General features: G+C 38.3%; 1 protein-coding gene across 1 annotated transcript in view; it reads right to left on the bottom strand.

Annotated features, from left to right (window-relative positions):
- nrxn3a (neurexin 3a) overlaps window positions 1-27,979 on the bottom strand; it is a 195,252-nt gene that overhangs the window by 51,431 nt on the left and 115,842 nt on the right. Inside the window, 7 exon segments of the mRNA XM_047344991.1 lie at window positions 1,683-1,803; window positions 2,026-2,145; window positions 8,442-8,468; window positions 9,954-10,157; window positions 18,826-19,209; window positions 20,609-20,756; window positions 20,910-21,203. Coding sequence (XP_047200947.1) covers window positions 1,683-1,803; window positions 2,026-2,145; window positions 8,442-8,468; window positions 9,954-10,157; window positions 18,826-19,209; window positions 20,609-20,756; window positions 20,910-21,203 — 1,298 coding nt within the window.

The following is a 27,979-nucleotide window of genomic DNA, read 5'->3' as shown; positions in this document are numbered from 1 at the left end:
TATTTCTATCTCAGAGATACAAATGTCCTCCAGAGCATGAAAACCTGGGTTGGTAAGCAATAATAGAACTTAGAACAATGGCGGTAATATCTTCTTCCCAAAGAACCATCCTGTCAAACAAGAGCATTATGCAAAGGTTGTAAACCACCCGGAAGGGACATACTTAAAGAGGTCTTGATCAAGAGTAACCCTGGTTTCTGAAGGTTTTCTTTTTTATTTGGGCAGTCTATTGTTAAGTTTCAGAATAAGTATTTGTTTGTTCTTCTTCATCAAGCCTTAGTCTGTCTGAATTACAGATCATAGCTGTTAGCTGTTTTTAACTCCAAAGAGCTATGGGTTAATGGATGCGTTAATGGATACTGATCCTTCCAGTTTAATTTTATCACATAAGCAGCTCCACTCAGCTGAAGTTAGCATTCTATTTGTAGCTTTAGTAAAAAGCTACGTCAGCGTCTTATAAGAATCTGAACTATGTTTGATCAGCCTGTTCATGATGTAGGATACTTAGACTGGTAAAAAGTAACAATTCTTACCTGAACATAAATAAATCTAAAAACTACGATGTGGTGTTTAGACAAGAACAAAGTCATAATATTACAAGAATAAAGTCATATAACATAAACAAAGTTATAATATTAGGTCTACTAGAATAAAGTCAGAGTATTACGGGAACAAAGTCATAACATGAGAATAAACTTGTAATTTTATGAGAACTCTTACAAGAAGTGCAGTCTTCCCCCTGCATGTTAAGCAGCTTGTGAAGTTATACTATTGTATCGGCTTCACAAATAAGGAAATATTTAATTCTTTAGCATATCAGAATCAAATTGTTATCAGGACTTTGAAATGATTGTGCAAACAACTGTCTTTTTTGAAGAAAGAATCACATGTACTTGGAAGAAATTGCTTCTTTTGTGGAAGTGGAGCTGTCTCATTATGACTTTATTCTTGTATTATTAGGACTTTATTCTGATAATATTAGGACTATAATTCTCTTAATTTTCAAAAAAAAAAAGGTTTTTCTTAGTCTGGCCCTAATACTCTGTTACTCTGTGTTCTGTTAGATCTTCATTGTTGAATCCATGACATTTAAAACATTTTGGTTTGTGTTCGCAAAAAGAATAAAGGTTTCAACTGTAACAGTTGTAGACCATGGCTCTTTGTTCTAAGTTAAGTTGATTTTTCCTGTTGCTTGTGGACCATTTTCCACCCCACTTTTTCTCTCCACTAAACTTTCCGTTACTGTGCTTGGATCTAACACTGAACAGCTAGATTCTTTAGCAAGGGGCTTTTGTGGCTTACCCTGTTGTGGAGGGTGTCGATGACTGTCTGCTGGACAATTGTCAAGTGAGCAGTATTCCCCATGATTGTGTTTTTATTGGAGTTTGTAATAGAAGCTGATTTGTTTTTGCCTAATTTACCTATAGCCTACAAGTTTGACTTTTTGAAATTGATTACTGAAAGAAATTACCATTTGGATGACATTCTAATTTACTGATAGGCACCGACATCTGAAAATGTATTGAGTAGTTCCCGCTTAATTCGATTCTGAAGAAACTAACATGGGTTTTAACAATCTGGCAAATAAAATGTAACATCAGAATTTTTTGAATTTGATTTGGACTTATTTTTCCATTGCCCTCCTACACCCACTTGAAAGTGGCAATGACTGTAGAACGTACCTAAGGCTCTGGAGGTGACCAATGAAGCTGGATGGGATGGTGGAAACAAACCGACGCTCCGTCATGATTCCCGTTTCAATGTTGTGGAACTCCAGCCGAGTGTGATCGCCCACCATTTGTCCTGCAGACGGGGAGGGTGCAGGGGATGGGTTGAAAAGAAAGACAAACAAAACGAAAAGAAAAGAGAACTCTGTCTGACACTAACACAAAAGGGCTGATTTAAGGAAAAAAATTACATTAACAGTATTAGAGGAATGTTTCATAGCTAACACACCCCAGCATGGTGAAAATACACTGACAAAGCAACACTGAGAAGATTTCCAGTTGATGCAGGATTAAGTACCTTCTGCTACATCATCGTCAACCGTTAGCTTGTAGGTTTTGCCCCGACGCACCACCCGCACTGTATGCCATTCATTATCATTGAGCTTTTGCCCGGCATACAGGGTCTCCGGTCCCTTGCCTGAGAACAATGGTCAGTCACAAAGTTAAGGACAAAGTGAGCCTCAAACCAAACCTTTGTCTTCCCACCAGTCAGTCTAGGCATAAACTTTGCAGGCTGCACAGAGGCTTGGAAATGTATCCAAGATTGGATCTAATTCATTTGGGAAACAAAGGTTTGGTTCTGTCACTGAATTACACAATGAAAAAAGACAAAATAGTTGATAAATGTGTTCATATAATACAGCAGATTAAAGCTGCAGAGAGGGAAAAATGCCTTTACTGATTACAGGCTTTTAGAAATCTTTCCCTTCAACTGCATTATGAAACTATCAGAAACACTGCTATGAAAGAAATCAGCAAAATTTTTGAATGAATTCGAAAAATATATAAAAGAATTTCCACACAATTATCTGTCTTTCATTCATAATGAAGCATTATTTAAACCGAACAGTTGTAATAAATCTTGGCTGGGTGTACATTATCTTTTAGGATGCATTATTTCATTGGGTTTAGTAACATAACCTCTAATTTACAATAGAATAAAAAGTGAACCAATGAGACTGATGTAATTAAATCTGGAAACCTAGCTCAGCTCAACTCTATGGCTCCCATTAAGCTTTTCAAGGCCCTGAAGGTTGCTGAAGCGACCCTGCTGAAATGCCAGTACAACTTATATCAGGAGGTTGGCGATAGTGCCTGTAGATTGGCTGACTGGGGCACTGGTCCTTTTTAAAGGGGAGAAAATGGTGTATTCTAAGTATAAGATCTCATATTTCAGCTTATACCTGGATTCAAGACAGGAGAGTTTAACTGATAGTCGAGCCTTGGATTCACACAGAGTAATTAGGTTTTCATTGTCAAACATGCAAACATCATTATGCTTAAACAGTCTGTATGTGCTTTGCTGACTTCAGAAGGCCTATGACCACATCCCTTTGGTGTCCTGTGGACATTACTACTTTAGTCCCTGTACAACTGTAGCAACAGCTTGGTTTACATTGCTAGTAATTTGGACTGAACGATATATTAACTACAGTACAGACCAAACGTTTGGACACACCTTCTCATTCAAAGAGTTTTCTTTTTTTTTATGATTATGAATATTGTAGCTTCACACTGAAGGCATCCACCTCCTGCACAACACAACTGATGGTCCCAACCCCATTTACAATTCTTGAAATCCCACTTATTAAACCTGACAGGGGACACCTGTGAAGTGAAAACCATTTCAGGTGACTACCACTTGAAGCTCATCAACAGAATGCCAAGAGTGTGCGGAGCAATAATCAAAGCAAAAGGTGGCTACTTTGAAGAACCTGGAATATAAGACATATTTTCAGTTGTTTCACAATTTTTTGTTCAGTATATAATTCCACATGTGTTAATTCATAGTTTTGATGCCTTCAGTGTGAAACTACAATATTCATAGTCATGAAAATAAAGAAAACTCTTTGAATGAGAAGGTGTGTCCAAACATTTGGTCTGTACTGTATATGTGATATATTGTGCTTTGCTTCCATGTGCGATTTGTAAAATGACAGCTTCATGACTATTCAAGTATGAATTTCCATAGCAACCGCACCTTCGGGATCTAATTAGCTGGAAGCTCCGTTTTTCTTAGTATTCCTAAACACATCACTTAGTCCCCTTTCCAGCCCATGAGGAAAATATCAGAGCATGCACCTGAGCGGAGAAAGCATGGAGACACCATTTGAAATGCAAACAGCCTAGCAAGGGTTCCCCAGTTTTTACTGTCGGATGTGGGATTAATAGACGGACAACATGTTTATAAAAGAAAACAGCTCTGGATCAAAGAGTACAGATAAGGAAGAGATCTTAAACAAACACGACCTTTACTGCAAAGTCATCCTGGGACTAGAGATTTCAGCTTGACTTCACCAAAACTGCTCTAGTTTGTGAAAGCTACAGTTTGGCTGCTGATCGGACAAAAGGTTGATGAACTTTACTATTGTTGCCTTCGTCAGGTAAGGGTGAGTAATCTGGTAGTAAATAATTTGGTCTGGCTAGTAAAGCAGCTTTTATTGTAATGTCTGTTGTTTTTTTGTACCAGATATTTGAGTTCTTTTGAAATTGTCGCTTTATGACTTATGTTGCCTTAAATACTTTGTACACATTGTTCAGTATTTACAATACTAAAAAGTGCTGTCAACAAAATATGGCAGATGTTAATAGGCTGCTCTTCTCATCGTTCAACACTCAACAATGCACTAATGTCTTAGAGCTTAGCTTGTATCTGTAATATATTATTACACAATAATTGTTGTGATTTAGTTGTGTTTGGCAGGGTTTTCCAAATCTTTGCCCTGCTCTCTTCTAGCCTCCTCTTTTGGAACAGCTGTTATAAGACTCATAAAGTGGCATGACTCTAGACTGTTTAAAAAACTGCTTTTCCAGTCACTAGTCAAAGTTTGGTCAGATGTTTTGATGCCGGCCACCTATGCGCGTTATTATACTGAGTCAGCTGTTTTTATTTGGTTGTTTGTGTTTGTTTTGCAGGTAATCTTAGGCTTGGTTTTACATATATATTTGCTGGTTTAATGTACTTTGAAAATGAGCATCCAAACTGCAGCTTTGTTTGGAACTGAAAATGTTACTAAAATCACTTCTACAGATTATGCGGAAAGATACAAATTGCTGCAAATTACATTGCTTTTATCTTGCTATTGGAAGGACGGTTAGAGTCTGACTCACTATTAACAGCTGCATAACAAGGTTGAACATTATTGTTGAGAAGAAGCATTAACTTTAATATTGTGTAACGCGATCATTCCTAACTAAATTGTGATTTTAATTTTAAGCCATATCATCCTACAGGTAGTACATGTAGTAGAAGTCAGACTCGTCCCAGTGACTGTCTGACTCTACCAGGGTTGCCCTTCGTTACCAATTCCATTCATTATTTTAATGGGCAGAATGTTTTGATGTAGCCAGGGGGAAGAGGGTGTCCAATTTCTTGGGAGTCTTTGGATTTCACCACTGTTTTTATCTTGGGCAATGTGGTTCTGACTCACAGTGCAGAAACCTTTGGGATGCTGCTGAGATGAATGACTTTTAGCACCAATGAAGTCATGGTCCTGAGCAAGAAAAAAGAGGATTGCCACTTTGAGGTAGTAAATGCCCTAGTTGGAGACGTTTAAGAATCTTAAAGTTGTCAGTAACAACTCAATGTATTCACATTACTATTCAGCAATATAGGGTTAAGAGACAGCTAATCTGAAATAAAAAGACAAAGCTTTCGATTGACTAGTCAAGGTTTCCCATCATGAGCTGTAGGAAATGATTGAACGAATAAGACGTGAACACAAGGAGCAGAAACAAGCTTCCTCAGCAGGATGAAATGCATCACCCATAGAAATGAGATGAGGAGCTTAGCTGCCTCTTCACATTGACAGGAGACAGTTGAGGTATTTTGGGCATCTCAGAATGCCTTCCTAGGAAAAAGTTTTAAAAATGTTCCACAGGAAGAAGGTCTACCGGCAGGTTTAATACTTACAGGAGAGATTAGCTCGATGGCTGAAATTGGAAAGCAAAGTGCTACGTGAAGGAGGACGCACGGAAATGGGAGGGTGGTCTGGGAGTCTCTGATGAACCTCGCCCTACCAGCCAGTCTCAGAAAAGCCAAAGTGGGAAATCGTGTGAATAAACCTTAAAAGGTTATGTTAACCAAACCCATTTTAGTTTTACTGAAATAGCATAAATGCTTCAGTCTTAATGAGAACCACATCATTGTGTGGAAAATCACCAAATCTGTTATGTGCTGAACAATGTTTCTGACATTTAACTAAGCACACAGCATTTTAACAAACATGAACTCAATATGTTTAGTTTATTTAAAAAATAATTTAATTTAAAACATTCAAGCATACATCTGGAATTTTTAGAATGTTCACATTGATTTCTCTTTTGAAGTAAAGATATTTTAACCTTTAAGATGCTTGTGCAATTGAGGTTTATGGTCCAATGGGTTGAAACTAAACAGGTTTTCTTCTGAATCGGCAGTTTATGGACAGTGACAACTGCAGTTCCCATTTGTTCTGTTATATTTAGACTGTAACTGCTTTAATGTGATATAATGTCTTGAAACATCGCTATTGGCCCACTATGAGTGCAGCAGCAGAAAAAGCTCACTGGTTCACCAAGGTTCTTTGAAAAGTATAAAATAAAACCACCTTAAGCTTTCATTACATCATTAAAATAATAGAACGGACTCTTGTTTGTGTTAAACAAATCATTATCTGAAAACCTGTGGATATCTAAACAATATCAAATGTTTATTTGACACACAGAGTTGATGATTGAATTACCTATGAGAGATATGTCATATTCAACATGAAATCTGAATTAGAAAAGTTGGTACAGTGTGGAAAATAGCAAAAATAACAATGATTGTTGCAGTTAAACTGAATCTTAATTTATAGTTGACAGTATAAAAGTAAGATATTTCATGTTTTGTTGTTTTCAGTTTAATTTAATCTGCTAAAATGCATCTTTATAAAAAAGCAATATTCATAAAGGTTTGAGTTACTTAGTAGCTTAGGAATTATGTTTGAAAAGACTGTAAGGGATTTGCATATTTCTCCCTCTATAATACTAAATATCACTAAACCATTCAAGGAATCTAGGAGAATTTCATGGAGCAAGCCTAGCTGGAAGGTCGTGATCTCCTATCCCTCAGAAGGCACTGCAACCAGAACCGACACACATCAATAGCTGATAGAACCACATGGACAAGTGATTACTTACAAGGTCCTCATGCTGTTGTCTAGAGATTTTTAACCTTGTTTTCAACAGCTTCAGATTCAGGATTACAACTGATCACTATGAGTATGTAAGTGTTAAAATCAAAAGGAATCACAAATTTCTGTTTCTATTCAACAAGTTGGATCCTAGTGACATTAAGATGATAGAATTTCCAAGGTCCAAAATGTGCCCATCTACCTCCCTTCCTCCCTTTATAAAGCTGATAATTCCATTATCATCCCTATAATTTTGGCGTCTGCATTAATAAGGTCCATCCTGGCTTTCATATACTATGTAACTATTACTTAGCCTGTTATGCATTATTATCATTCACCACTGATGGATAATAATGCTAAAGTTGCCGTTAATTTTTCAAGGAATCTGGAGAGAGTTTGATCATTTCTAGCTTAACATTTGAACCATGTTTGGACAAATCTGAATTGGACAATTCTACAACGAACAGAGATTATTTTATTTTGAAAACACAAAAACATGTGACTTCACACAGCATGTTAGTGAAATTAAAAGACTACTTTAAACCTAAATCTGACAGGGCTATGAATAATTTTAAGCTTAATGGTAGCAAACTTTTCACCAACTGGCATTATGAACTGAATTTGACTGCTCTGTTTTATAACTAGAATTGAATAGAACAGTTTATCATTGCCTTTGGATCTATCCAGCCACTTCTCTGGCTGCAACAAGTCTGTGCATTGAGAAACTTGTCAGAGATTGCGGTGCTCTTATTCTTCAAGTTTACATCAATCTGATGTGGAGTTGCGCAATGAGTCGAATCTTCTACACATTTTAAATGTGTGTAATACCCAAATAGCAAAGGATTGCTTAAATATAAGACTTGGTAGACTATAAAATTTCAGATGGCCATCCATTTAAATGTTGTTTTAAAATAATATATTAGGCTAATTGGAAGGGCTTTCACTTTCCTATATGCCTACACCAGATAAAGCTCTTAATGAGCAAGATGCTAAAGCTCACAGAGATGGGTGGGGTCACCATGATGAGGGAAAAGAAACAGAAAAGGGAAGTGACTAGCAACTGCTCGTCATTGCAATTTCTAAAAATAAAACCACAATAAAACCACAATTACACGTTTTACTTGCAATCCTTTTTTGACACCCTTTTATTTACCCTATGGGTTATTTTTCTATGAATTGTGTGATACACTGCTCTTGAAATGCTTTTTATTTAATGGCTCTTTATGGATTTCTCCTGCCCTCTCCATTAGAAATTCTGCCTGATATTTGCATTGTTGGGAACATTTGGGCTAAAATATGTTTTTAGTATGTTTAGGTTGTTGGTTTTGTTCAGTAACTATTTGTCTGCATTGGTTAAAATAAATTGTATTCAAATAAAGAATAAAAACCCTTCAGATGTAAACCAACAGAAACATTTTCTAATCTTAAAGTTTCAACTCAAAACCGAAACAAACTCAACATTCACATAATAAAGGTTAAAGTAAAGTGGAAGGCAGTGCAGATTAGATATAAGAAGAAGAGACAACAAGAACAAAATGAAACTTGAGTGTTAACTTACTGGAGTTACAGTTTATCCTGATACAGTCTAGATGGGGAAGAATAAATGACAGATGAAATTGCATCCTTCAAGGTTACAGCTGCAGACATCCAAAAACAAAAAGTCCACCCTTCCGGGGACGCACACATGCAGGAGGGTGGCCATTTTATTTCTTTGGATTCTTATCTTTAATTCAATACCAATTGATCAGAAAAAACAAAATACAGAGAAACAGTTAAAGAGCTGGTTTTCTTTATAAAGTTTAGGCTTAACATTTTAGGCTTTTTCTTTACTGTAAAATGGCCACTTGTGGTACCAGCTACGAGGCTTTTCCAACCCAAAGCCAAAGATAAAAGGTTTTGTTGCATTCTTTTGTTTCCAAGCCACAAATTTTTGTAAAGTGAAAAAAAAAGCAGGTTGATTTGCTTTTCACGCAGAGAATAGAGTGAAACGATGCAATGCGAGGCCTGAGCAGCTGCTGCCAGCAGCTGTGAGCACGCCATGGGTTGGTCACCACGTGGCTGGTGGGTCATGTGTCGTCAACCGCAACAGAAAAGTGGGAGCAAACAGCCGCGATCCAATCAGCACCAGCACCGTGCAGAGGCACCGGAACCCCAGCTGTGAAGACTGGAGCACTACTCTGCTGCTATGTTTGGGTCTAAGCTGCATCAGAAGCTCAAACTGGGAATGTTTACACTTTGAGAAAGAAATTACAGACTAAAATGAGCAGTGAGCAAATCTAAGGGGCTTAAGATCTGATGGGGATTAATGTAATCATTAAGAAAATTATCTAAATGGGATTTATAGATCATCTAACGCATGTTAACACTATAAGTCCTAAATGTGCTTAAAAAATCAGACATATAAATAAAGATTATTTTACAAATAAAATAAGAGCCTCAATGTTTGGAGGTTCATGGGGTCGCAGCCAGCTGCAGGTTTTGCTGGGCTCTGTTCTCGGGCTGTTCGCCTGACGGGCCGCAGGCTTAAGGCCTTTGAAGGGGTGAATACCATCTGGTGACAAAGCATGATGGAAGAATGAAGCCGACAGGAGAATGGAAAGAACAAGACGCTGAGAAAGCACACACTTCATTAAGGATACTGCTGTTAGCAAAGAAAGAAATGACCTGGAGTTAGTGAGAAATGCAGAAGGAGTTTATTCTAATGTTCTAACTGATCGAATCAGAAACTAAATTATTCTGGTACTTTGTGCTGCAGCTGTCTCAATAATCCTGTAAAGATTTTTTTGTTTGCTTTTTCAGAGATGAGATACATATTTTTACCACTATAATAACATTTGTGTGCAGAAACTGCCTCAATACTCATGCAAACAAGAGAGAGAACAATACTATAGTCTATTCAAAAAATGTAAGGTAATTGGAAGAATTAGGGGATGAGAAAGAGAGAGGAAAAGCAGTGGATTAGAGACGTTACCCCTGGAAGGTAAATCGGCTCATGGCGAAGACAGAAATGTGGGGGCAGATGGATGAAGAAAGAGCTGCTTGAGCTTTTGGTGTTGGGGTTATACGATACCTAAGTTGACTGTGAGTTTTACGCGGCTCCCATCCAACTCGAGCCGCAGTGTGTCGGCCGAGTCCTGGGAGGTGGTGGCCATGAGGAGGCCGTAGGCCCGCTGCGAACGGAAGCGCAGGGAGACGTCTTCAGCCTCTGTGTGCATGACAGTTGGCATCACCACCTTCATATACATGCTTCCATCATAGGAGAGGATGGAGGCCTCTGTCGGTTAGAGACAGGATGGATGTTAACAAACAAAGGACAGCTAATTCCTGACAGGTGACACTTGTAGTGTACATGGACACTTTAAATATGACCTTTAACCTACAAGAACAGCTCTGCTTCTGATCCCTTCAAAATGTCTGCGCTGGACCACAGGTCTAGCCGAAAGAACCTTATTTCATGAAGTAGCATCATGAGATCTACCTTGTTATGTTGAATTTTGTCTGAACATTTGCTGATCAAAGCCTTTTCTACAAATAATCTTATGCTGGAAATTAATAATTCAAAAAGCTTTGACATAGTCCACAGATGACATTAAACGAGGGTACTTACACATTTTTCATTTCAAAATTCCACACTTTTCCTGACTCAAATTGGAGGACTTTATCAGCAGTTTTTGTAACATTCTGCACATTTAAGTACAAGACATTGACCTTGAATGTCTTGAATGATATTCAGGTATTGACCATAGGTTCTACAAATCATAAAACAACACATTGTAGAAACTGGCTTCCAATTTTCAGTGTGGATCAACTGTAGCGCCCTACACTAAATGCAGAGTAAAACACAACTAGTGAATCATTAGTCTTCTCTGTTTTAAAGCTTTGTTTAGCATTTTACTTGACCCAGTTTAAAAACCACAGGTCAAGTTTAACCAAAGTTACATTGAGCCCAAAAAATAAAAGACATTTGCAGTTTTGATTTTTGAATGAGTGTGCATTTCATTAGTAGATTCAAAACCCAAACACTGATGAGTAACATGTGAAAATTCAATGGTGGAAAATCACAGACAAAGCATGGCATTTAAATAAAGGTTAAAAAAAACAGCATTTGTTGAGCAAAATTATGTCTTGATCCTTTAGAAAAAAGTCTGGGACATCAGACATTTTTCCTTTCACAAATTTTTTTTTCCATACTTATCCATACCTGGTTAATCATAAAATCAAATTATGGACAAATCAAGATTACATGGGAACCGTATTAAAATACTGATTAATGTTTATAGTGTTCAGAGCCGACCCAAGGCATAAACACACTATGCTGCTATAGAGAACCTTTCTCATCAAACAGATTATATTTACAAAACCTCATATTTATAGCTAAGATTATCAAGAAACAGCCTACTTTTAAATAAGCTCCCACCAAAGTTTCCGAAAATCCAATTTAAAAGAATATTAAATTCTTTATAATTCTTCTTTTAGATTGAAAATGTCAATTTAAAACATACTAGTAGTAATCAAACTAAGGACAGTTTTCAATACATATGTCTGCGCTGGACGTATGTATATATACAGGGGTTGGACAATGAAACTGAAACACCTGGTTTTAGACCACAATAATTTATTAGTATGGTGTAGGGCCTCCTTTTGCGGCCAATACAGCGTCAATTCGTCTTGGGAATGACATAAACAAGTCCTGCACAGTGGTCAGAGGGATTTTAAGCCATTCTTCTTGCAGGATAGTGGCCAGGTCAATACGTGATACTGGTGGAGGAAAACGTTTCCTGACTCGCTCCTCCAAAACACCCCAAAGTGGCTCAATAATATTTAGATCTGGTGACTGTGCAGGCCATGGGAGATGTTCAACTTCACTTTCATGTTCATCAAACCAATCTTTCAACAGTCTTGCTGTGTGTATTGGTGCATTGTCATCCTGATAAACGGCACCGCCTTCAGGATACAATGTTTGAACCATTGGATGCACATGGTCCTCAAGAATGGTTCGGTAGTCCTTGGCAGTGACGCGCCCATCTAGCACAAGTATTGGGCCAAGGGAATGCCATGATATGGCAGCCCAAACCATCACTGATCCACCCCCATGCTTCACTCTGGGCATGCAACAGTCTGGGTGGTACGCTTCTTTGGGGCTTCTCCACACCGTAACTCTCCCGGATGTGGGGAAAACAGTAAAGGTGGACTCATCAGAGAACAATACATGTTTCACATTGTCCACAGCCCAAGATTTGCGCTCCTTGCACCATTGAAACCGATGTTTGGCATTGGCATGAGTGACCAAAGGTTTGGCTATAGCAGCCCGGCCGTGTATATTGACCCTGTGGAGCTCCTGAGGGACAGTTCTGGTGGAAACAGGAGAGTTGAGGTGCACATTTAATTCTGCCGTGATTTGGGCAGCCGTGGTTTTATGTTTTATGGATACAATCTGGGTTAGCACCTGAACAGCCCTTTCAGACAGCTTCCTCTTGCGTCCACAGTTAATCCTGTTGGATGTGGTTCGTCCTTCTTGGTGGTATGCTGACATTACCCTGGATACCGTGGTTCTTGATACATCACAAAGACTTGCTGTCTTGGTCACAGATGCGCCAGCAAGATGTGCACCAACAATTTGTCCTCTTTTGAACTCTGGTATGTCACCCATAAGGTTGTTTGTATTTCAATATTTTGAGCAAAACTGTTCTCTTACCCTGCTAATTGAACCTTCACACTCTGCTCTTACTGGTGCAATGTGCAATCAATGAAGACTGGCTACCAGGCTGGTCCAATTTAGCCATGAAACCTCCCACATTAAAATGACAGGTGTTTCAGTTTCATTGTCCAACCCCTGTATATATATATGTAAAAAAAAAATGTGAGCAAGGGTAAAAAAAAAACTGATACTGACTTTTTAAATGTTTGATTCTCCAGAATTTGATTCCCCCATAGAAAAATAAATCTCTAAAGGTAAAAATCTTTTCCAGATTTGACCAAATATGCCCTGCTGCCTTTTGTCACAAGCTGAATAGCAGGGCAGGTTTCCTTTTCTGGCCTTCTGTTGGAATCAATCAGACATAATTATTGTCCTTGTCACAATAATTATATATGATAAACTGTCTAACTAAGTGCTGAAGCATTAGGTGTCCTCTAAATGTCCTTTTGCTCCCTTTTACCGCATGATCAGCCGGGTGTAGGGCTGTCAAAAGGCCACATGGGGGAGACACAGTCCACCTTTCAGCTTGCAGAAATCTGTTGCCAAAACATGCTGTTTTGAATTTAAACATTAAAATTAAGCTGTAAATAATTATTGCAGCTTTAGAAAGTGTTTTGCACCAAAATTCGGCTCATATCAGGTTTAGATAAAGACATGATGTGTTCTTTGTTCAAGTTTTTCTGCAGATAGCAAACATGTTTTGAAATTACTTTTTAAGCCCCCATTCCAGCTGAGATTTGGCCTGTCAGATTAACTCTGACATTTCATGTTTACTTGGATGCAGCTGCTTGTGAGATGGAGGGTGACCACACAATCGATATACACTTACTTGCTGTCCAAGCAGTGTCTCTTCTTACAGATGCATCTCAATAAAAAAAACAAAATTTTTTTAAGAACTCATTTGAAAAAGTGACACTTGGTTACTATACTGATTCATTACACACAGTGTAAGATACATTTCGAGTGTTTAATTCTGTTAATGTGGACGATCATGGCTTACAACTAATTAAAACTCAAGAATTGGTGTCTCAACATTTTAACATAACTAAACATTACCATGCGTAAGTTCTCTCCAGGTATTCGGGCTTCCTCCCACAGTCCAAAAACATGACTGTTAGGTTAACTGGTTTCTCTAAATAACCCTTAGGTGTGTGTGCGTAGTTGTGTGTGCTGTGTGTGACTGTGTTGCCCTGCGATGGACTGGTGACCTGTCCAGGGTGTACCCCACCTCCCGCCCTTAGACTACTGGAGATAGGCACCAGCTTTCTCGCGACTCACTATGGAAAAAGCGGTATAGAAAATGACTGACTGAGTGACTGATAAAACCATTAAAAAAGAGACGTAAGTACATAAATACTATAATATGGCCTACACAATCAGTAGGAAGACTGCTGACTTGATAGCAGACGCTGTTACACTCTACAAGGAGGGTAACAAAATGTCATAACTAAAGAAGCTGGATCCAGGCCTGTCAATCGAAAGTTTGGTGGAAAGGAAAAGTCTGATAGAAAAAGGTGCACAAGCAAGAAGAATAACCAGTACTTGATGTAATAGCCATGGTACCCGTTGACTTGCCAGCAAACTGGCCTGACCTAAGCCCCATTGAGATTCAAAGAAGTATTGTCAAGAGGAAGATGGGAGACACCAGGACCCAACAATGCAAATGAGCCAAAGGCCGCAATTAAAGCAGCCTGGACCTGCCTCAACTGTGTCACAAGCTGATTGCCTTCTTGCCACACCACTTAGACATAGTAATTCCTGTAGAAAGACTCCCTAGCAAGTATTAGGTGTGCATATATTGTACAGTACATTGGCATCCTTTCAGCAGGCTTAAACTTCTCAGGTAAAAATCTTTATTTTATTGATCTTATGCAACATTCAAATTTTTTTACAAACTGAGGTTTGGGTTTTTGTCAGATGTAAGCTGCAATCATCAGAAATAATCACAATAAATATTAAAAATATATAGTTCTTTGTTAAATGGATCAATATAATAATAACTCTTGGCCACAAAGTTAAAAATAAGGAAGCATGGTAATGATAAAAACACTTTATATCATAACAAAATTTTCAGGGATTTCTTCATGGCTATTGTGGCTTAAAAGTAACTACACTTTTTAGGTCATTTTAAATACACAGATCTATATAAATGCAAATTGTTTCCTCCGACACTTTATTACAAGTGAAGATCTGATTCTGAAGAAGCAGAAAAATATCCAAACCTTTCTGAAACAGCAGGAGATAATTTCAGGGAACCCAGTAACTGCCAGATTTCATGTGTAAAACCAACAGAGACACAATCCTAATGATGTGCTCTTTTCAGATAAACCTGAAGTCTTCTAAATGATTAGCAATCAATACTATGGCAGAAAAGTGCAAATAATTCTCTTTAAAATAAAAAATATGAAGTCAAAGGTTTAATTAAGTTTATAGTACTCATTAAAAGCAGCTGTGAGCACGCAAAAAGGAGCTAGATCCACTCATCTAAAATGTAAGGCAAATAATACTACCTGATAGTTAAATTGAAAAATTTTAATCTGATGGAAAATGTTTCCAGTCAGATTGACCCATTGACACCCTGCAACTTCTCTTTTCCAAAGTAATAATGAGACTCCGAGGTGTTAATATTATTCTGTAGTCTACTGGATAAGGGAAATTAGAAAAAAAATAATTAAAATATGAGAAAGTTGCTATTTGATATGCTAAAAGGAGTGTGAACAATTTGAAAGGTTAGGGGTGTGAAAATGTGTTTCCGTCCTTGATCAATCTTTAATAAATGTTCTGGACAAAAGAAGGAAAACTGGTCAGGTGGACAGGACAATTTCCTCTCATTGGCAGGCTGAGGTGTATTTGTAGGAATAGACAGGTGGGGTAGAGAAATGCCACAAACCAGTTGGTTTTAATTGCCAAAACACAGTGAACAAAGTATCATGTTTGACTCAGACTTGTATAGTAAAACCTGACATCCTTAAATGTAACAATACATTTTAAAACTGAGGAATTTTGTAATTGAAGTGAGCAACTGATTTTGTCTTTGTACATCCTCTCATGGATGGATGGATGGATGGATGGATGGATGGTGTTCCGGTCCTATGAGAAAATGCTACCACTGACGTTTTAGACTAAAGATTTAGTAAATAACTTTTTCACACTGTAAAATAGTTTTGCCCTAACAACTTAAAAAGGCAACATAAAACCTCTACATGACCATGTGTATATTAAACAGTGATGGTTTATTAATCCAACAGATGCCACGTGTAAACTGTTACACAGCACCAACTCCGTTAATGTTGGCAGATACTTAGATCCTTAATGCCCTAAAAGGTTTGTTCATTGAATGTTCATTGACTGAACGTTTTTATCCCGGTCGGTTCCTGGCATTCGGAAGACCTTCCTTACAGCTCTGTGGTGAATTCAGGAGAGACTCAATGCTGAACAGAAAACTTGTGTGTCAGCTGTAAATGGCTTAGGAATTAATTTACATCTCTCTGAAGACGACGTCTGCAGTCAGCTCAGCAGTAAACCCGGACGGTAGAGATTATGAAACGGCAGAAGGATGTAGGAGAGCAGAACATTTTTACTCAGGTGAGACTGTGTTGTATTCTACGATTCACTTGTTTAATACATCAATAAGAGGGTTTCATACAGCACATAGCCGGATGCAGCTTCCAAACATTAAGAGTAAAAACATTTCAACATAAGGGATAATTTATTTTTCTAAAATATTTATTAGATAATATGCTACAGATAGGATTATTCAGCAGTTACTTAAAATTCCTCTTATACTTCTACATGGGAGTGGAATGTGCAGTGAAATTAGATTTTTTATTTACTCGCCATCCTTCATTTAGCCATTAAAGCGTGACGTTTGACCGAAACTTTAATAAAAAAGACTAATGTAAACAAACAGAAAGTGTAAACTACTGCTAAGCTAAAGCTCGCATCATCGCTTCAGTTACCTATTTCTGGTGCAAACATATTGGCATTAGGTGACACAAAAGTTTAGCAAATATTTGGTAATGGAAAATCAAGAATTAGGAATAAATATTGTTTTACATCCATAGATCAAATGATTTTCTAATATAAACTTGTATGGCCCTATGTAGGTAATACACCTACATTAGTTCCATGTGTTGTCTTAGAGAGGTAAAATATTAATCATGGCTCCTTCCCATATAGACACAGTCTAGCAAAATTATATCACCTTAAACTTAGTGTCAACTGGTCCTGAAATGGATGACCGGAACTTACCAAACAATCATTAAAGCAAGAACAAAACCTGTCCGAAAATAAGGTGTTCTAGTAATAATACATTGTTTCCCCATAGAAATAATTTCCACAGCAAAGCAGAAAGCTCTTAAAATCCTTGATGGACTTGTAACTTCAGCAGATCAGCCAGATTAAAGTTGGGGGGACCTTGATGGATATTCTAAATCTAAACAGAAAGGTTTCATTCGCAAAATTGACCCATTAATGTTATCTTAAGGTTGACTTGACTTATCGCATCCACACAATGCAGATCAAGAAGAGCGTGCACGTTTTCTTACCCTGATATACTCAAAAAAACTGCATTAACAGTACCAGGTAAGCATCTAATTTAATCTAAAATAATATTTCTAACATGAAAAATCCAGCGTCACTCAAAGTGTTCCCTGCACTGATGCTTGGTAATGGATTTCAGATATCTTTATGAATATTTGTGTTTCAGTAAAAGCTTTCTCAATGTGTTCCTCATCTCCTTTTCATTTAAAATCATGTTTCAGAGTCAGTTATATGATAGCTTGCTTTATTTAGTTGAGGGGTCTTTTTGCACTCAGTGCATGGACACTCACCGGCCACTTTATTAGGTACACCTGTCCAACTCCTCGTTAACGCAAATTTCTAATCAGCCAATCACACGGCAATAACTCAATGCATTTAGATATGTAGACATGGTCAAGATGATCTTCTGCAGTTCAAACCGAGCATCAGAATGGAGAAGAAAGGTGATTTAAGTGACTTTGAACGTGGCATGGTTGTTGGTGCTAGACAGGCTGGTCTGAGTATTTCAAAAACTGCTGATCTACTGGGATTTTCATGCACTACCATCTCTAGGGTTTACAGAGAATGGTCAGAAAAAGAGAAAATACCCAGGGAGCTGCAGTTCTGTGGGTGCAAATGCCTTGTTGATGCCAGAGGTCAGAGGAGAATGGCCAGACTGGTTTGAGCTGATAGAAAGGCAACAGTAACTCAAATAACTACTCATTACAACGAAGGCATGCAGAAGAGCATCTCTGAACGTAACTTGAGGCGGATGGGCTGCAGCAGCAGAAGACCACACAGGGTGCTACTCCTGTCAGCTAAGAACAGGAAACTGAGGCTACAATTCGCACAGGCTCATCAAAATTGGACAATAGAAGATTGGAAAAATGTTGCCTGGTCTGATGAGTCTTGATTTCTGCTGCGACATTTGGATGGTAGGATCAGAATTTGGTGTCAACAACATCAAAGCATGGATCCATCCTGCCTTGTATCAACGGTTTAGGCTGGTGGTGGTGGTGTAATGGTGTGGGGGATATTTTCTTGGCACACTTTGGGCCCCTTAGTACCCCTTAGTACCAATTGAGCATCGCGTCAACGCCACATCCTACCTGAACATTGTTGCTGACCATGTCCATCCCTTTATGACCACAGTGTACCCATCTTCTGATGGTTACTTCCAGCAGGACAACGTGCCATGTCATAAAGCAAGAATCATCTCAGACTGGTTTCTTGAACATGACAATGAGTTATTTGTACTCAAATGGCCTCCAGTCACCAGATCTCAATCCAATAGAGCACCTTTGGGATGTGGTGGAACGGGAGATTCGCATCATGGATGCAGCTGACAAATCTGCAGCATCTGTGTGATGCTATCATGTCAATATGGACCAAACTCTCTGAGGAATGTTTCCAGTACCTTGTTGAATCTATGCTACGAAGGATTAAGGCAGTTCTGAAGGCAAAAGGGTGTCCAGCCCGGTACTACCAAGATGTACCTAATAAAGTGGCCGGTGAGTGTAAGTTGAATATGTCACCTGCTTGCCGTTGCTCCAATGAATATTAATCACTATAACCATTTTATTTTATAAAACTAACACCTGCTGCTTTTCCTGCCTCACTTCTTCATTGTGTCACTACACTCTATACCTTCTGATTAAAATAATAATTTACTCCCATTTTCACATAAGAGCACACAAAAATGCAAATCCAAACCCAGGGTTACCTCTCTCACAGGTGCGTGACCAATACCCAGTGCCAGTGCAGTCACAGATAAATCGGTTCCAACCTTCTTTGCAGACTCCCCGGTTTTTGCATGGGTAGCTCTCGCACTGCTTTCCTTGTTGTTTGTTGCAGGAGGGTTTGATTCCAGCGCCATTTTGTGCCTCTGCGATCTGACGTATGTCCTTGCTGCGACCATCAATGAAAAGGTCACGAACGCACCCGACGTAGCCATAGTTGAGCATTGCTGTCCAGAGCTCGGTGGGCAGGATAAGGTTGGAGCGGTCGACTGGAAGGCCTCCCAGATACATGTCTCCCTCCAGGTCCAGAATTTCACTCTCACCACTGGCTGTAAACGGTGTCCGCCTGCTGTTTACAGAGATGGTGCCTAAGGCAAACAGGGAAAGGACAGATTAACAAAAGCCAACAGCAGCAGCAACACATGATAGAGATTTAGTGCTACCCCCTCCAAACTACCACCGGTTTGGTATTGTGGGTAGAAAAGTCTTTGAGTTTTCTGTATATATCATTAAACAATTGGACCATGGAATTTCATCTGTTAGTTCTGGGGCTTAATTGGAGCGGATCAATGCCCCTTTGGGGCTAACAGCCAAGGCATTAAGTCTTGGACTTATCCTTGGATCTTATAGGGCTAAAAATCTAATGTATGGTGATGTGTGATTTATCTGTAGGTTTAAGCACAAAGAATAGGTGCTTCAGAAGTTTTTGTAGCTGGAAATCTCAAGATTTTTGGGGGGCTACCTCAACTAACCACACCCTTATCTTGATGCCTTAACTCAAAAAGTTAGGAAAAGACAATGACATTTGCAAAGAATGTCTAAAGAATTTGATGTACAGCAGAGGTACACCTACCAAGGTAAGAAATAAGGTGCCCAATTTGAAACTCTAACAAGAATTGTCCATGGCTTAGCTTCATAAGCTTTCAGTCTATAACTTCAGTCTAAGTCACAGTCATATTCGAGAAATGCTGCTTAGAAATTTTACTAATGTTTAAAGTAAGGCCATTTCGGTCATGTCTAAGAGTACAGTATTTTCAGTGGTTTAGGAGGAAGTTTTAAGGCCTTAGAAGATCAGTGACAGAGGCGGCAGATTATTTATGGCAAAAAAAAAAAAAAAAACTGTAGGTACTCCAAGACGTTCTGTAAGGACTGAAAGACTCTACAATCTACCACTAACAGACAAGCGACTTCAGATAGACTAAACTACATGGGGTGGTCCATGTTAGCAGAACATTGTGAAGATAAGAAAAATATGTATTTGTTTTAGCCTTGGCACTGGCTACAGAGTTCATGCTAAACTTGTGCTTCCTTGCTTCATATCTATTCCAATAATTTTGGAAACTTAACTTTACGCATTTTGAATGATCCAGTTTGGGCATTTTGGTTTGATTAGATCTACAAGGAGCTAGACTGTCTAGAACTGGCTTAAGTTGGCATAAGTCTTACAGGCAGTTACCCAATGATCTGAGATTCAGAACAATAAATGAAGGTCATCAGACAAAGAATTTCTGGTACACACATTAGACGGCATTACCATCACTGGTGGAGTTTGATAGGGGTTAAATTGTGGAACTAGATGAGCCTTGGCTGGTTCCTCCCAGTAAATGAAATTGCTGAAAGGTATGTGCACCAGATTATGTCCGAACTTGACCATTTCTTCCGAAGGCTTACATGTTTGGGCAGTGAGTATAACTCATGATGTAACTAGCATCACAGCTCAGGATTTCAGCAGTAATTCCAGTTTCTACAAACAACTACTTCACTGACCTGAGCGTCCGTCTCTCTGGATATCCACGTGGTACCATGCCCCATCATTTACTTTTGTTTGGGTGGCTTTCACCTTTATTGTCCCAGAGCCCATATCCAATAGTAGGTACAGGCTGCCATCCAGGAGCTCGACAGCAAAGAAATCCACCTGTGCAGGAGAACCAGAGAGTACCATTAAGTATAAGCAACATGTTTTTTGGTCCTCCAACATCTTGTGACCTCATTTTTGCAGACATGGTCAGGTGAACATTAAACAAATGAGAAATGAAATTGGGAATAATTTCAGGTGTTATGAACTGACCTTGGTGTTTTTCTGGCTGCGAGCAGCATCTTTGCGCTCCTGTCGCTTTCCATGGGTGAACAGGATGAGTCCATTAGGCTCAGTCGTGCGGAAGTCAAAAGAGATTGATCCCATCCGCTTAGTATTCCACTTGGGGAGGCTAATGTATGCCTCTGGAGTCTCAAAGGAGATTGGGTCCAACGTGGCCACGTTCTCACACTTGTAGGACACCTCACCCTGGATTTTCATTTTTGGATCCAGAATCCGAGCCATCCGGGACAACTCGAGGCGGATGTCATTGTTCTTGTACACCACCTGTAATGAGCAAATGATGGGTTTGGTTAATCTTCTATAGATGCAACAATGAAGAAATCACAATCAGCTAAAAAGCATGACATTAGAATATTGTCACTTTAATTTATATTTTTACAATTAGACAAAGAAATAAAACACGGAATTATCAGGGGTTTGCAGATGAATGCAATCCTCATGTGTGAAAATGAATTTCTATTCAAGCTCCTGTTAATTAGCAGCATGCCTATTCAGACTGTATGATGATGGACACAAACTCCATTTGAAAAAAATACATGGCTTAACCGATTATTAAGGATTCAAACTAATGCTGACAGATTTATTTGATCTTGGTACTCGTACATCCTGACATTATTCAACAGTTAGGAGCTTAGAATAAAAATACCCAAAGATGAAAATTATACAAATAAAGCTAGTTTATTTTACCTAAGGAATGTTAGGTAAGGTAAGGAAAGTTATATACATTTTTAGCTCATTTTCCCCCACAACAAACAACAGCCCAGTGATGCAGCTCAACTCTTATGACAGGCCCAGGATGGAATCAAAGTGTAAACCTAGAGTTGTTGGATGGAGATCTGCAAACAAAGATGTTTAGGAATATCAAAACAAGTTATATAAAGAAAAACATCAGCTATAGACTAATCTTTCAGGTCCTAAAATCCACAATACAATTAAAACCCCAAAATCTGTTCCACTCCCCCATCAAATAAATAAGACACAATTTAAAATATGTTAAGTTTAACCCACAAGTGAATATGATTTGGATAGATTTGACTGTATTCTTTGCTATACTCATGGTGTGTGTTTGGAGCATGAATCTGAGGTTGTTTGTGGGTTTTTGAATGAGTGTCAATGTTAATATGTCTGTCTGAACAGGCAACAATTTAATGTTTGGTCTGAATCATGGAAAAGAAACATTAAGAATGTATGATAAATATGTTTATTCTATTTAGAAGATATTTCAAATATGTCAATTTGTTTAATTAAGTCCTACTTCCTTTATGCACGATATATGAATTGTTCAGTTTTCATCACATACTGTGTTTTAGTACCTGTCTGTTTTACTTTTTTTTTTTTTTTTTTATCACTACTTTAATGTAATTAGGTTATAATTTATAGTTATAGCCCAGTGCTGCTTTGTGTTTATGTTCACAATGTTGTATGGTTACATAAAAGCAAAAGATGCCGTCTCCCGGATTCTCTTTGTCATTGGCTTTAAGAAACACGCGTTTGCAGGTCAGTCAGTGATCAGCTCACACTACCCACCTGCATCAGACCAGCCTCAAAAAAATCAAACATATTTATTTGACTGCAACTGAGGTTGGGTCTTCATATCCCTTCCTCACTTTCCAGATTTTTCAACACTCAAAAATGAATAGTAGATGGGCCGTTCATTTTTCAGCCTGTTAAACATATCCAAAGTAGAGTCATGAAGGTTTTGGGTCCAGAAGCAGCACTCCACAGCTTTTCCAGGAGGATTTCCAACAAATTTTGAGGTCTGCCTCAGGGTCTCCTGCCTGTGGGTTCTGAAAACTCCTTCAAAGAGGAGCATCCAAGAAGCACCGTGATCGGATGTACCACCTTACCTAACTCTCTTCGATGTGGAGAAGTAGCAGCTTTACTGCAAGCTCCCCCTAGATGATAGAGATCCTAAGGCTGAGTCCAGCCACCCTACAGAGGAAGCACATTTCGGCTGCTTGAATCCAGGGTCTTATTCTTTTCTTCACTTGATTCATATATCATGACATTGGCCAAAGGTTGGAACATTGATGGAACAATAAATTAAAAGTTTCCCCTTTCATCTCAGATCCGTTCTCATCAACACAGACCAGAACATAATCCTCAATACTCCAAACAAAGCCCCAATTACTCTGGATCAAGACACCAAGATACATTTCCCCCTGTGTTAGAGGTACACATTTACCCCAGATCTTAAGGGGACCATTCAGTTTTTCTCAAATGAAAGCCTTTGAACAAGGGGGTCTGACTGTAATATAACTTACTCCCTCAGAAGTATCACTATAAGTTGTTGAAGAACAAATATGTTTACAGAAACTCCAGTTTGAGAGCAAAGGTGTGACAAAAAGCATTAATCTATAAAATATCCGTCACAGAAACATCGGAAGTATTGGCACACTCAGTATTCGTCTCTCATCTTTTCCTCCTTTGTGTCTCTGACAGTTCTCTTATGATGATGCATCACCCCTGATGTGATTACACTTATGTTGCAGTTTACTGAATATTTGTAGGTAAAACATGCCATTTACAGCCACCTCACGGTCTCCTTGCTTTTGGGTCAATAATAGAATAATTTGCAACACACAAAACAGCTACATTCAGACCAAATATTTCCCCATATTGGAGAAAAGAAGCACTATCTTCAACAGATTACGATTCATTCTTTGGCATTCTTTCAATGGGTCCATCACATGTCCTGTCCTATTGATTGGAATACCATTTACTCACTATGTTCTGAATTAAAAATGTTGTAAATCAGAAATATTTTTAATCTATACTGATTTCCTTTTTGAAATGTACTCAATTTTTAAACTGTCAGGAGTTCCTGAAACAACTGAGTGTTACTAGTTGAGATATTTAGATTTTAATCATAATTGTCACAAAAATGTGATGAACACTAAATTATCTGAGAGGTTTCTGGATGTGCGTTTAGACTTCCGGTCACTGATGATGGTCATGCGATGTCCTTGGAGTTCTGATGTGCACCCAAAAAGATTTTGGTTCACATTTAGTCTATGGTGTACTGTTGTCTTAGTGAATCTGACTCCAAGAGAACCAATCCTGTTTGTGGTGTTCAGACTGATCCAGAAGGTTTATTCATGGAGAGAGGGTGTCTGGGTTGGCAACCTCAGGTTCTCATCTGTGGTTCTTCTGAGCCACACTAGACTGGATCACAGGTGAGTGTAAAGCAGCCATGATGACAGCCAGTTCTTCTAGGTCTGAGTCCATGATTCTCAACCAGTAAAATGTAGAATGTTGCTTCTGTGCCAGGGGCTTGTCTCTGCCACAGGATTCAAGCACCCTGGTGTTTTACTCTTGGTGAGTTTACTCCAGGATTGACCTGGAGATGGATAGATTAATTAGGGCACATTTTCCTAGAAGGAGATAACAGAGTAGACCCAGAACACACAATCCTGGGAATGTTTTGGAAGTCCCTAGGAAGAGCTGTAGAGTCTCACTGGGGAGCAGTATCTTTCCTTTGTTAATGTACCTTCACAAAATATTTTAGAAAAGTGGAAGACAGATGAACAAGAATATCAATACTATGCTACTTCTTTTCTGAGACAGGCTAAAGAAAATCCTGAATTTATGATGATAAATTTATGATGTTTATATTACTATTTTCCAACAAAACAAACAAAAAAGCAGATAGAATTTTCTGCAGCTTTCAGATAGCCTAATCATTACTCACTCTCCTCTGAATAAAAACTTGCTATCCCTGCAAGGATGCACAGTCATTCTGAATGTTTACCTGGAACATAGTTTTCCTTGTAATATCACATTGTCCTTTGTCCTTTCTCTACAGTGCATTCTAAGTAAACTGGTGTCAGCAGAATTAATTATAACTGAACAGAAGTAGAACATCCTTCTCAGATTGAAATGATGTTTGGTATTCTTCCTGGGGATATTTTTACTGCATCAGGAAGCCTTTCTCTCATCAGTAATTGTTAGAAGATTTGTACATGAATTATTAGTTTAAAAAGATGTTTTCTCCTTTGCCATTAAAAGACATTTTCATTTATTTAGTTGGGTGAATACTTTTTACATTTATCTTTGAAGTACTTTTATGAACTATTAACAGAATTGTCATCTTGTCTTAGAGTTGCATTTGGGTGGTTGCTATGCAGACTGAGCAGGAACTTGTGTGTGTGTGGAGTAGTTCTGGGAAGAATACTGTTCGCACCCCAGCCAATCTTCGTGGCCTTGGATGCCAGATGTGAACGTGTGGGCTGTATCAGTATATGGACAGAACCAGTTTTATTCAGTAGGACTTTCAGTATTTGTGAAACTGTGTGTAGCCACACCCACAATGCTGTAACATGAGTGTTTTTTCTTTCTTTAATAAAAGGCTGTGACACAGGGCCGCTCCTTTGAGAGAATGAATTGTCTCTCCCTGGCCAGCCAAAGATAACTTTGACTTGCTTGTGTCTTCATTGCATACGTTCTCTGAGTTTTTCAGTGTGTCTAACTCTGACAGTAATACTTCCGTGTTGTCAGTCAGCTCTCAGATTTGATGACCAGCAAAGACATATGTGTGTATAACCACATGTTTTACAGACACTCTATGCACATACACTTCTTTAAAGCTGCAAAAACTGAGAATAAGTGGACTCTAATGACATGAACCATATAAATCTATACCTCAGTAAAATGTTATATTTAATCGTACTTGTAAATAAAAAGGTTTAAACCCAATATTGTGTGTGACTCTAATCATTTCCTCAATACTAGGAAGAGTCTTCAAGTCATTGAGGCTGAAAACCCTCCATGCCATAATATGAATGATTTTGTCTTTGTGGATGGATGGATGGATGGAATTTCCTCTCAGTCATTCAGTACTTGTTTGTAGATTTACTATATAAAATTGATAATTCTTAAATGCTTAAATGCATCATTAGAAATTAAACTATTATTAACATTCTTCTTCTGACCTGTGACATTGCTGTTCCTCTGTCCAGTAAAGCATTTGGTGAAAAGAGAAACACAGATGTTGGTGCAGACTTCCAGTTATTCCTGATTCATCTGTATCCCAAAGCTGCTTCCAAACACCCAGTTTCTCTATTTGAACGAGTGATGGGAAACAAATGATTGAGAAACAGTCTCTTTCATCCCTGCAGCCTAAATGTTGTCAGGAACAAAGGGAGGCTGGAGTCACGGAGGGGGATGTGGGTGGAAATTGAAATCTGCTCGAGTGGAAAATTGAAGGCCTCTTTTTTTTTTTCTCCTCTAATTCTCGGGACAGAGAAACACTCAGAGTCTGTCTGTGGTGGGTTCCTAGACAGGAACAAGACAAACAGCCTCTGCTCTGTTTGGTTTTCCTGTTTTATTTGAACATCTCAGATACCGCAGCTCTGCTGGCTGTGAGGGTAGATCAAGGGTCTTGGCTCAGAATATTGATAATCCAGCTGCACATTTGACAGTAAATCAGATCATCCCTCAACGTGTCGAAGGACTGCACAGAAAATAGTCTTCTCCATTTCTCCCCCTCTGTCTATCTGTTCTTTCTTCCCCATTTGTTCTCTTCTTGCTCCTCCTGTCGATATATTGGATTTTCCAACATTTCATGAAGAGCATCCTCTCCTACTCTGATTGAGCAGTTTCAGTCTCTCCTCTCCAAAATGGAATAAAAGAAAGGATTATCAGTCTAGTCTTTGCAAAGTGTTGAAGGATGTTGATAAGAGACACCTGCACTCAGACTGAGGAAGCCCCAAAAACAAAAGTCCTTCTAGCAGAGAAAGAGCAACATTTGCGGGAAACAAACCGGAATCTATAGATTAATGGAGGGAAACATGTTTCTCTTGCTTTGCTGAAAAATCTTGGCTTCATTAAACCCATCAATGGTCCTCATAGTGAATTTATACACATATGCTACTTTCCTTTATTAGAGTTTACTTGGTAAAATACCTCCATTAGGTTTATATTAGTGAACATTTGCGAGCTTTGTAAATTTATAGTGTTAGACAGCTTTTGGAAGAAGATTTTCAGCTATGTTCTATGACAATAAAATTGAACTGGCAGCAGTTTAATTTGTTAACCTGTAGGTAATACATGTTGCTTTTCTCTTTAAATGAAAACAAATAAATTGAATTGGACATTTTTTTTTTATTATTCCATTGTAGTTAAGTTCCACTCTACTTGAGAGTTATTAATAAAGTGTATGACATGTGTAGTTCAACACATCAACGTCTTTACACATTCTATTCTGGAACTTAGTGATGCTAAAGGAAAACATCTGCATGCCACGTTTAAGATTGGTAGCTTTATACTGGATTCTTTGCACAACGCTTACTCATTTTACAAATTTCTTCTGCGTTTGCTTGTTTGTCACACTTAAATGAATAATATGAAACAAAGATTACTTGAATAGACACAAAAAGCCATAAGATATATCATTTTTGGCCACATCACAGTCTCCTCGCATTTAGGTCAATAATAGAATAATTTGCAACACCCAAAACAGCCACATTCAGACCACATATTTCCCTATATTGGAGAAAAGATTCCACAGAGAAGGATTCATCCTTTGGCATTCTTTGAGTGGGTCCATCACATATTCCGCTCTATTGATTGGGATGCCATTAGCCCACTATGTTCTGAATTAAAAATGTTGTAATGTAGTTTAAGGGCATGTTCCTCCGACGGTTTCCTCTTCAAAATTTCGGTTCATATGATGATACATTTCTAATATGCTACTGAAAGATAAATCAGAAGCATTTTTAATCTATATGAAATGTATTCCATTTTTAAACTGTTTCTCAGGGGTTCCTGAAACAATTGAATGTTACTTGTTGCGATATTTCAATTGCAATGAATTATTGCAAGTTTGTAGTTTTGTTCTTTTGACCCTTGGTTTAGATATTAATCATAATTGTCACAAAAATGTAACACTAAATGATCTAAGAGGTTTCTGGATGTGCTTTTGGACTTCTGGTATTGATGATGGTTATGTGGATGTCCTTGGGGTTCTGAGGAACCCCAGAAGGGTTTTGGTACAGATTTAGTCTATGGTGTACTGTTTTCTTAGAGAATCTGATTCCAAC

This window comes from Girardinichthys multiradiatus, chromosome 19, assembly GCF_021462225.1.
Source record: "Girardinichthys multiradiatus isolate DD_20200921_A chromosome 19, DD_fGirMul_XY1, whole genome shotgun sequence".
In the NCBI taxonomy this organism is placed as follows: domain Eukaryota; kingdom Metazoa; phylum Chordata; class Actinopteri; order Cyprinodontiformes; family Goodeidae; genus Girardinichthys; species Girardinichthys multiradiatus.
Note: the sequence above shows the minus strand (reverse complement) of the source record. Positions and strands in the feature narration are given on the sequence as shown.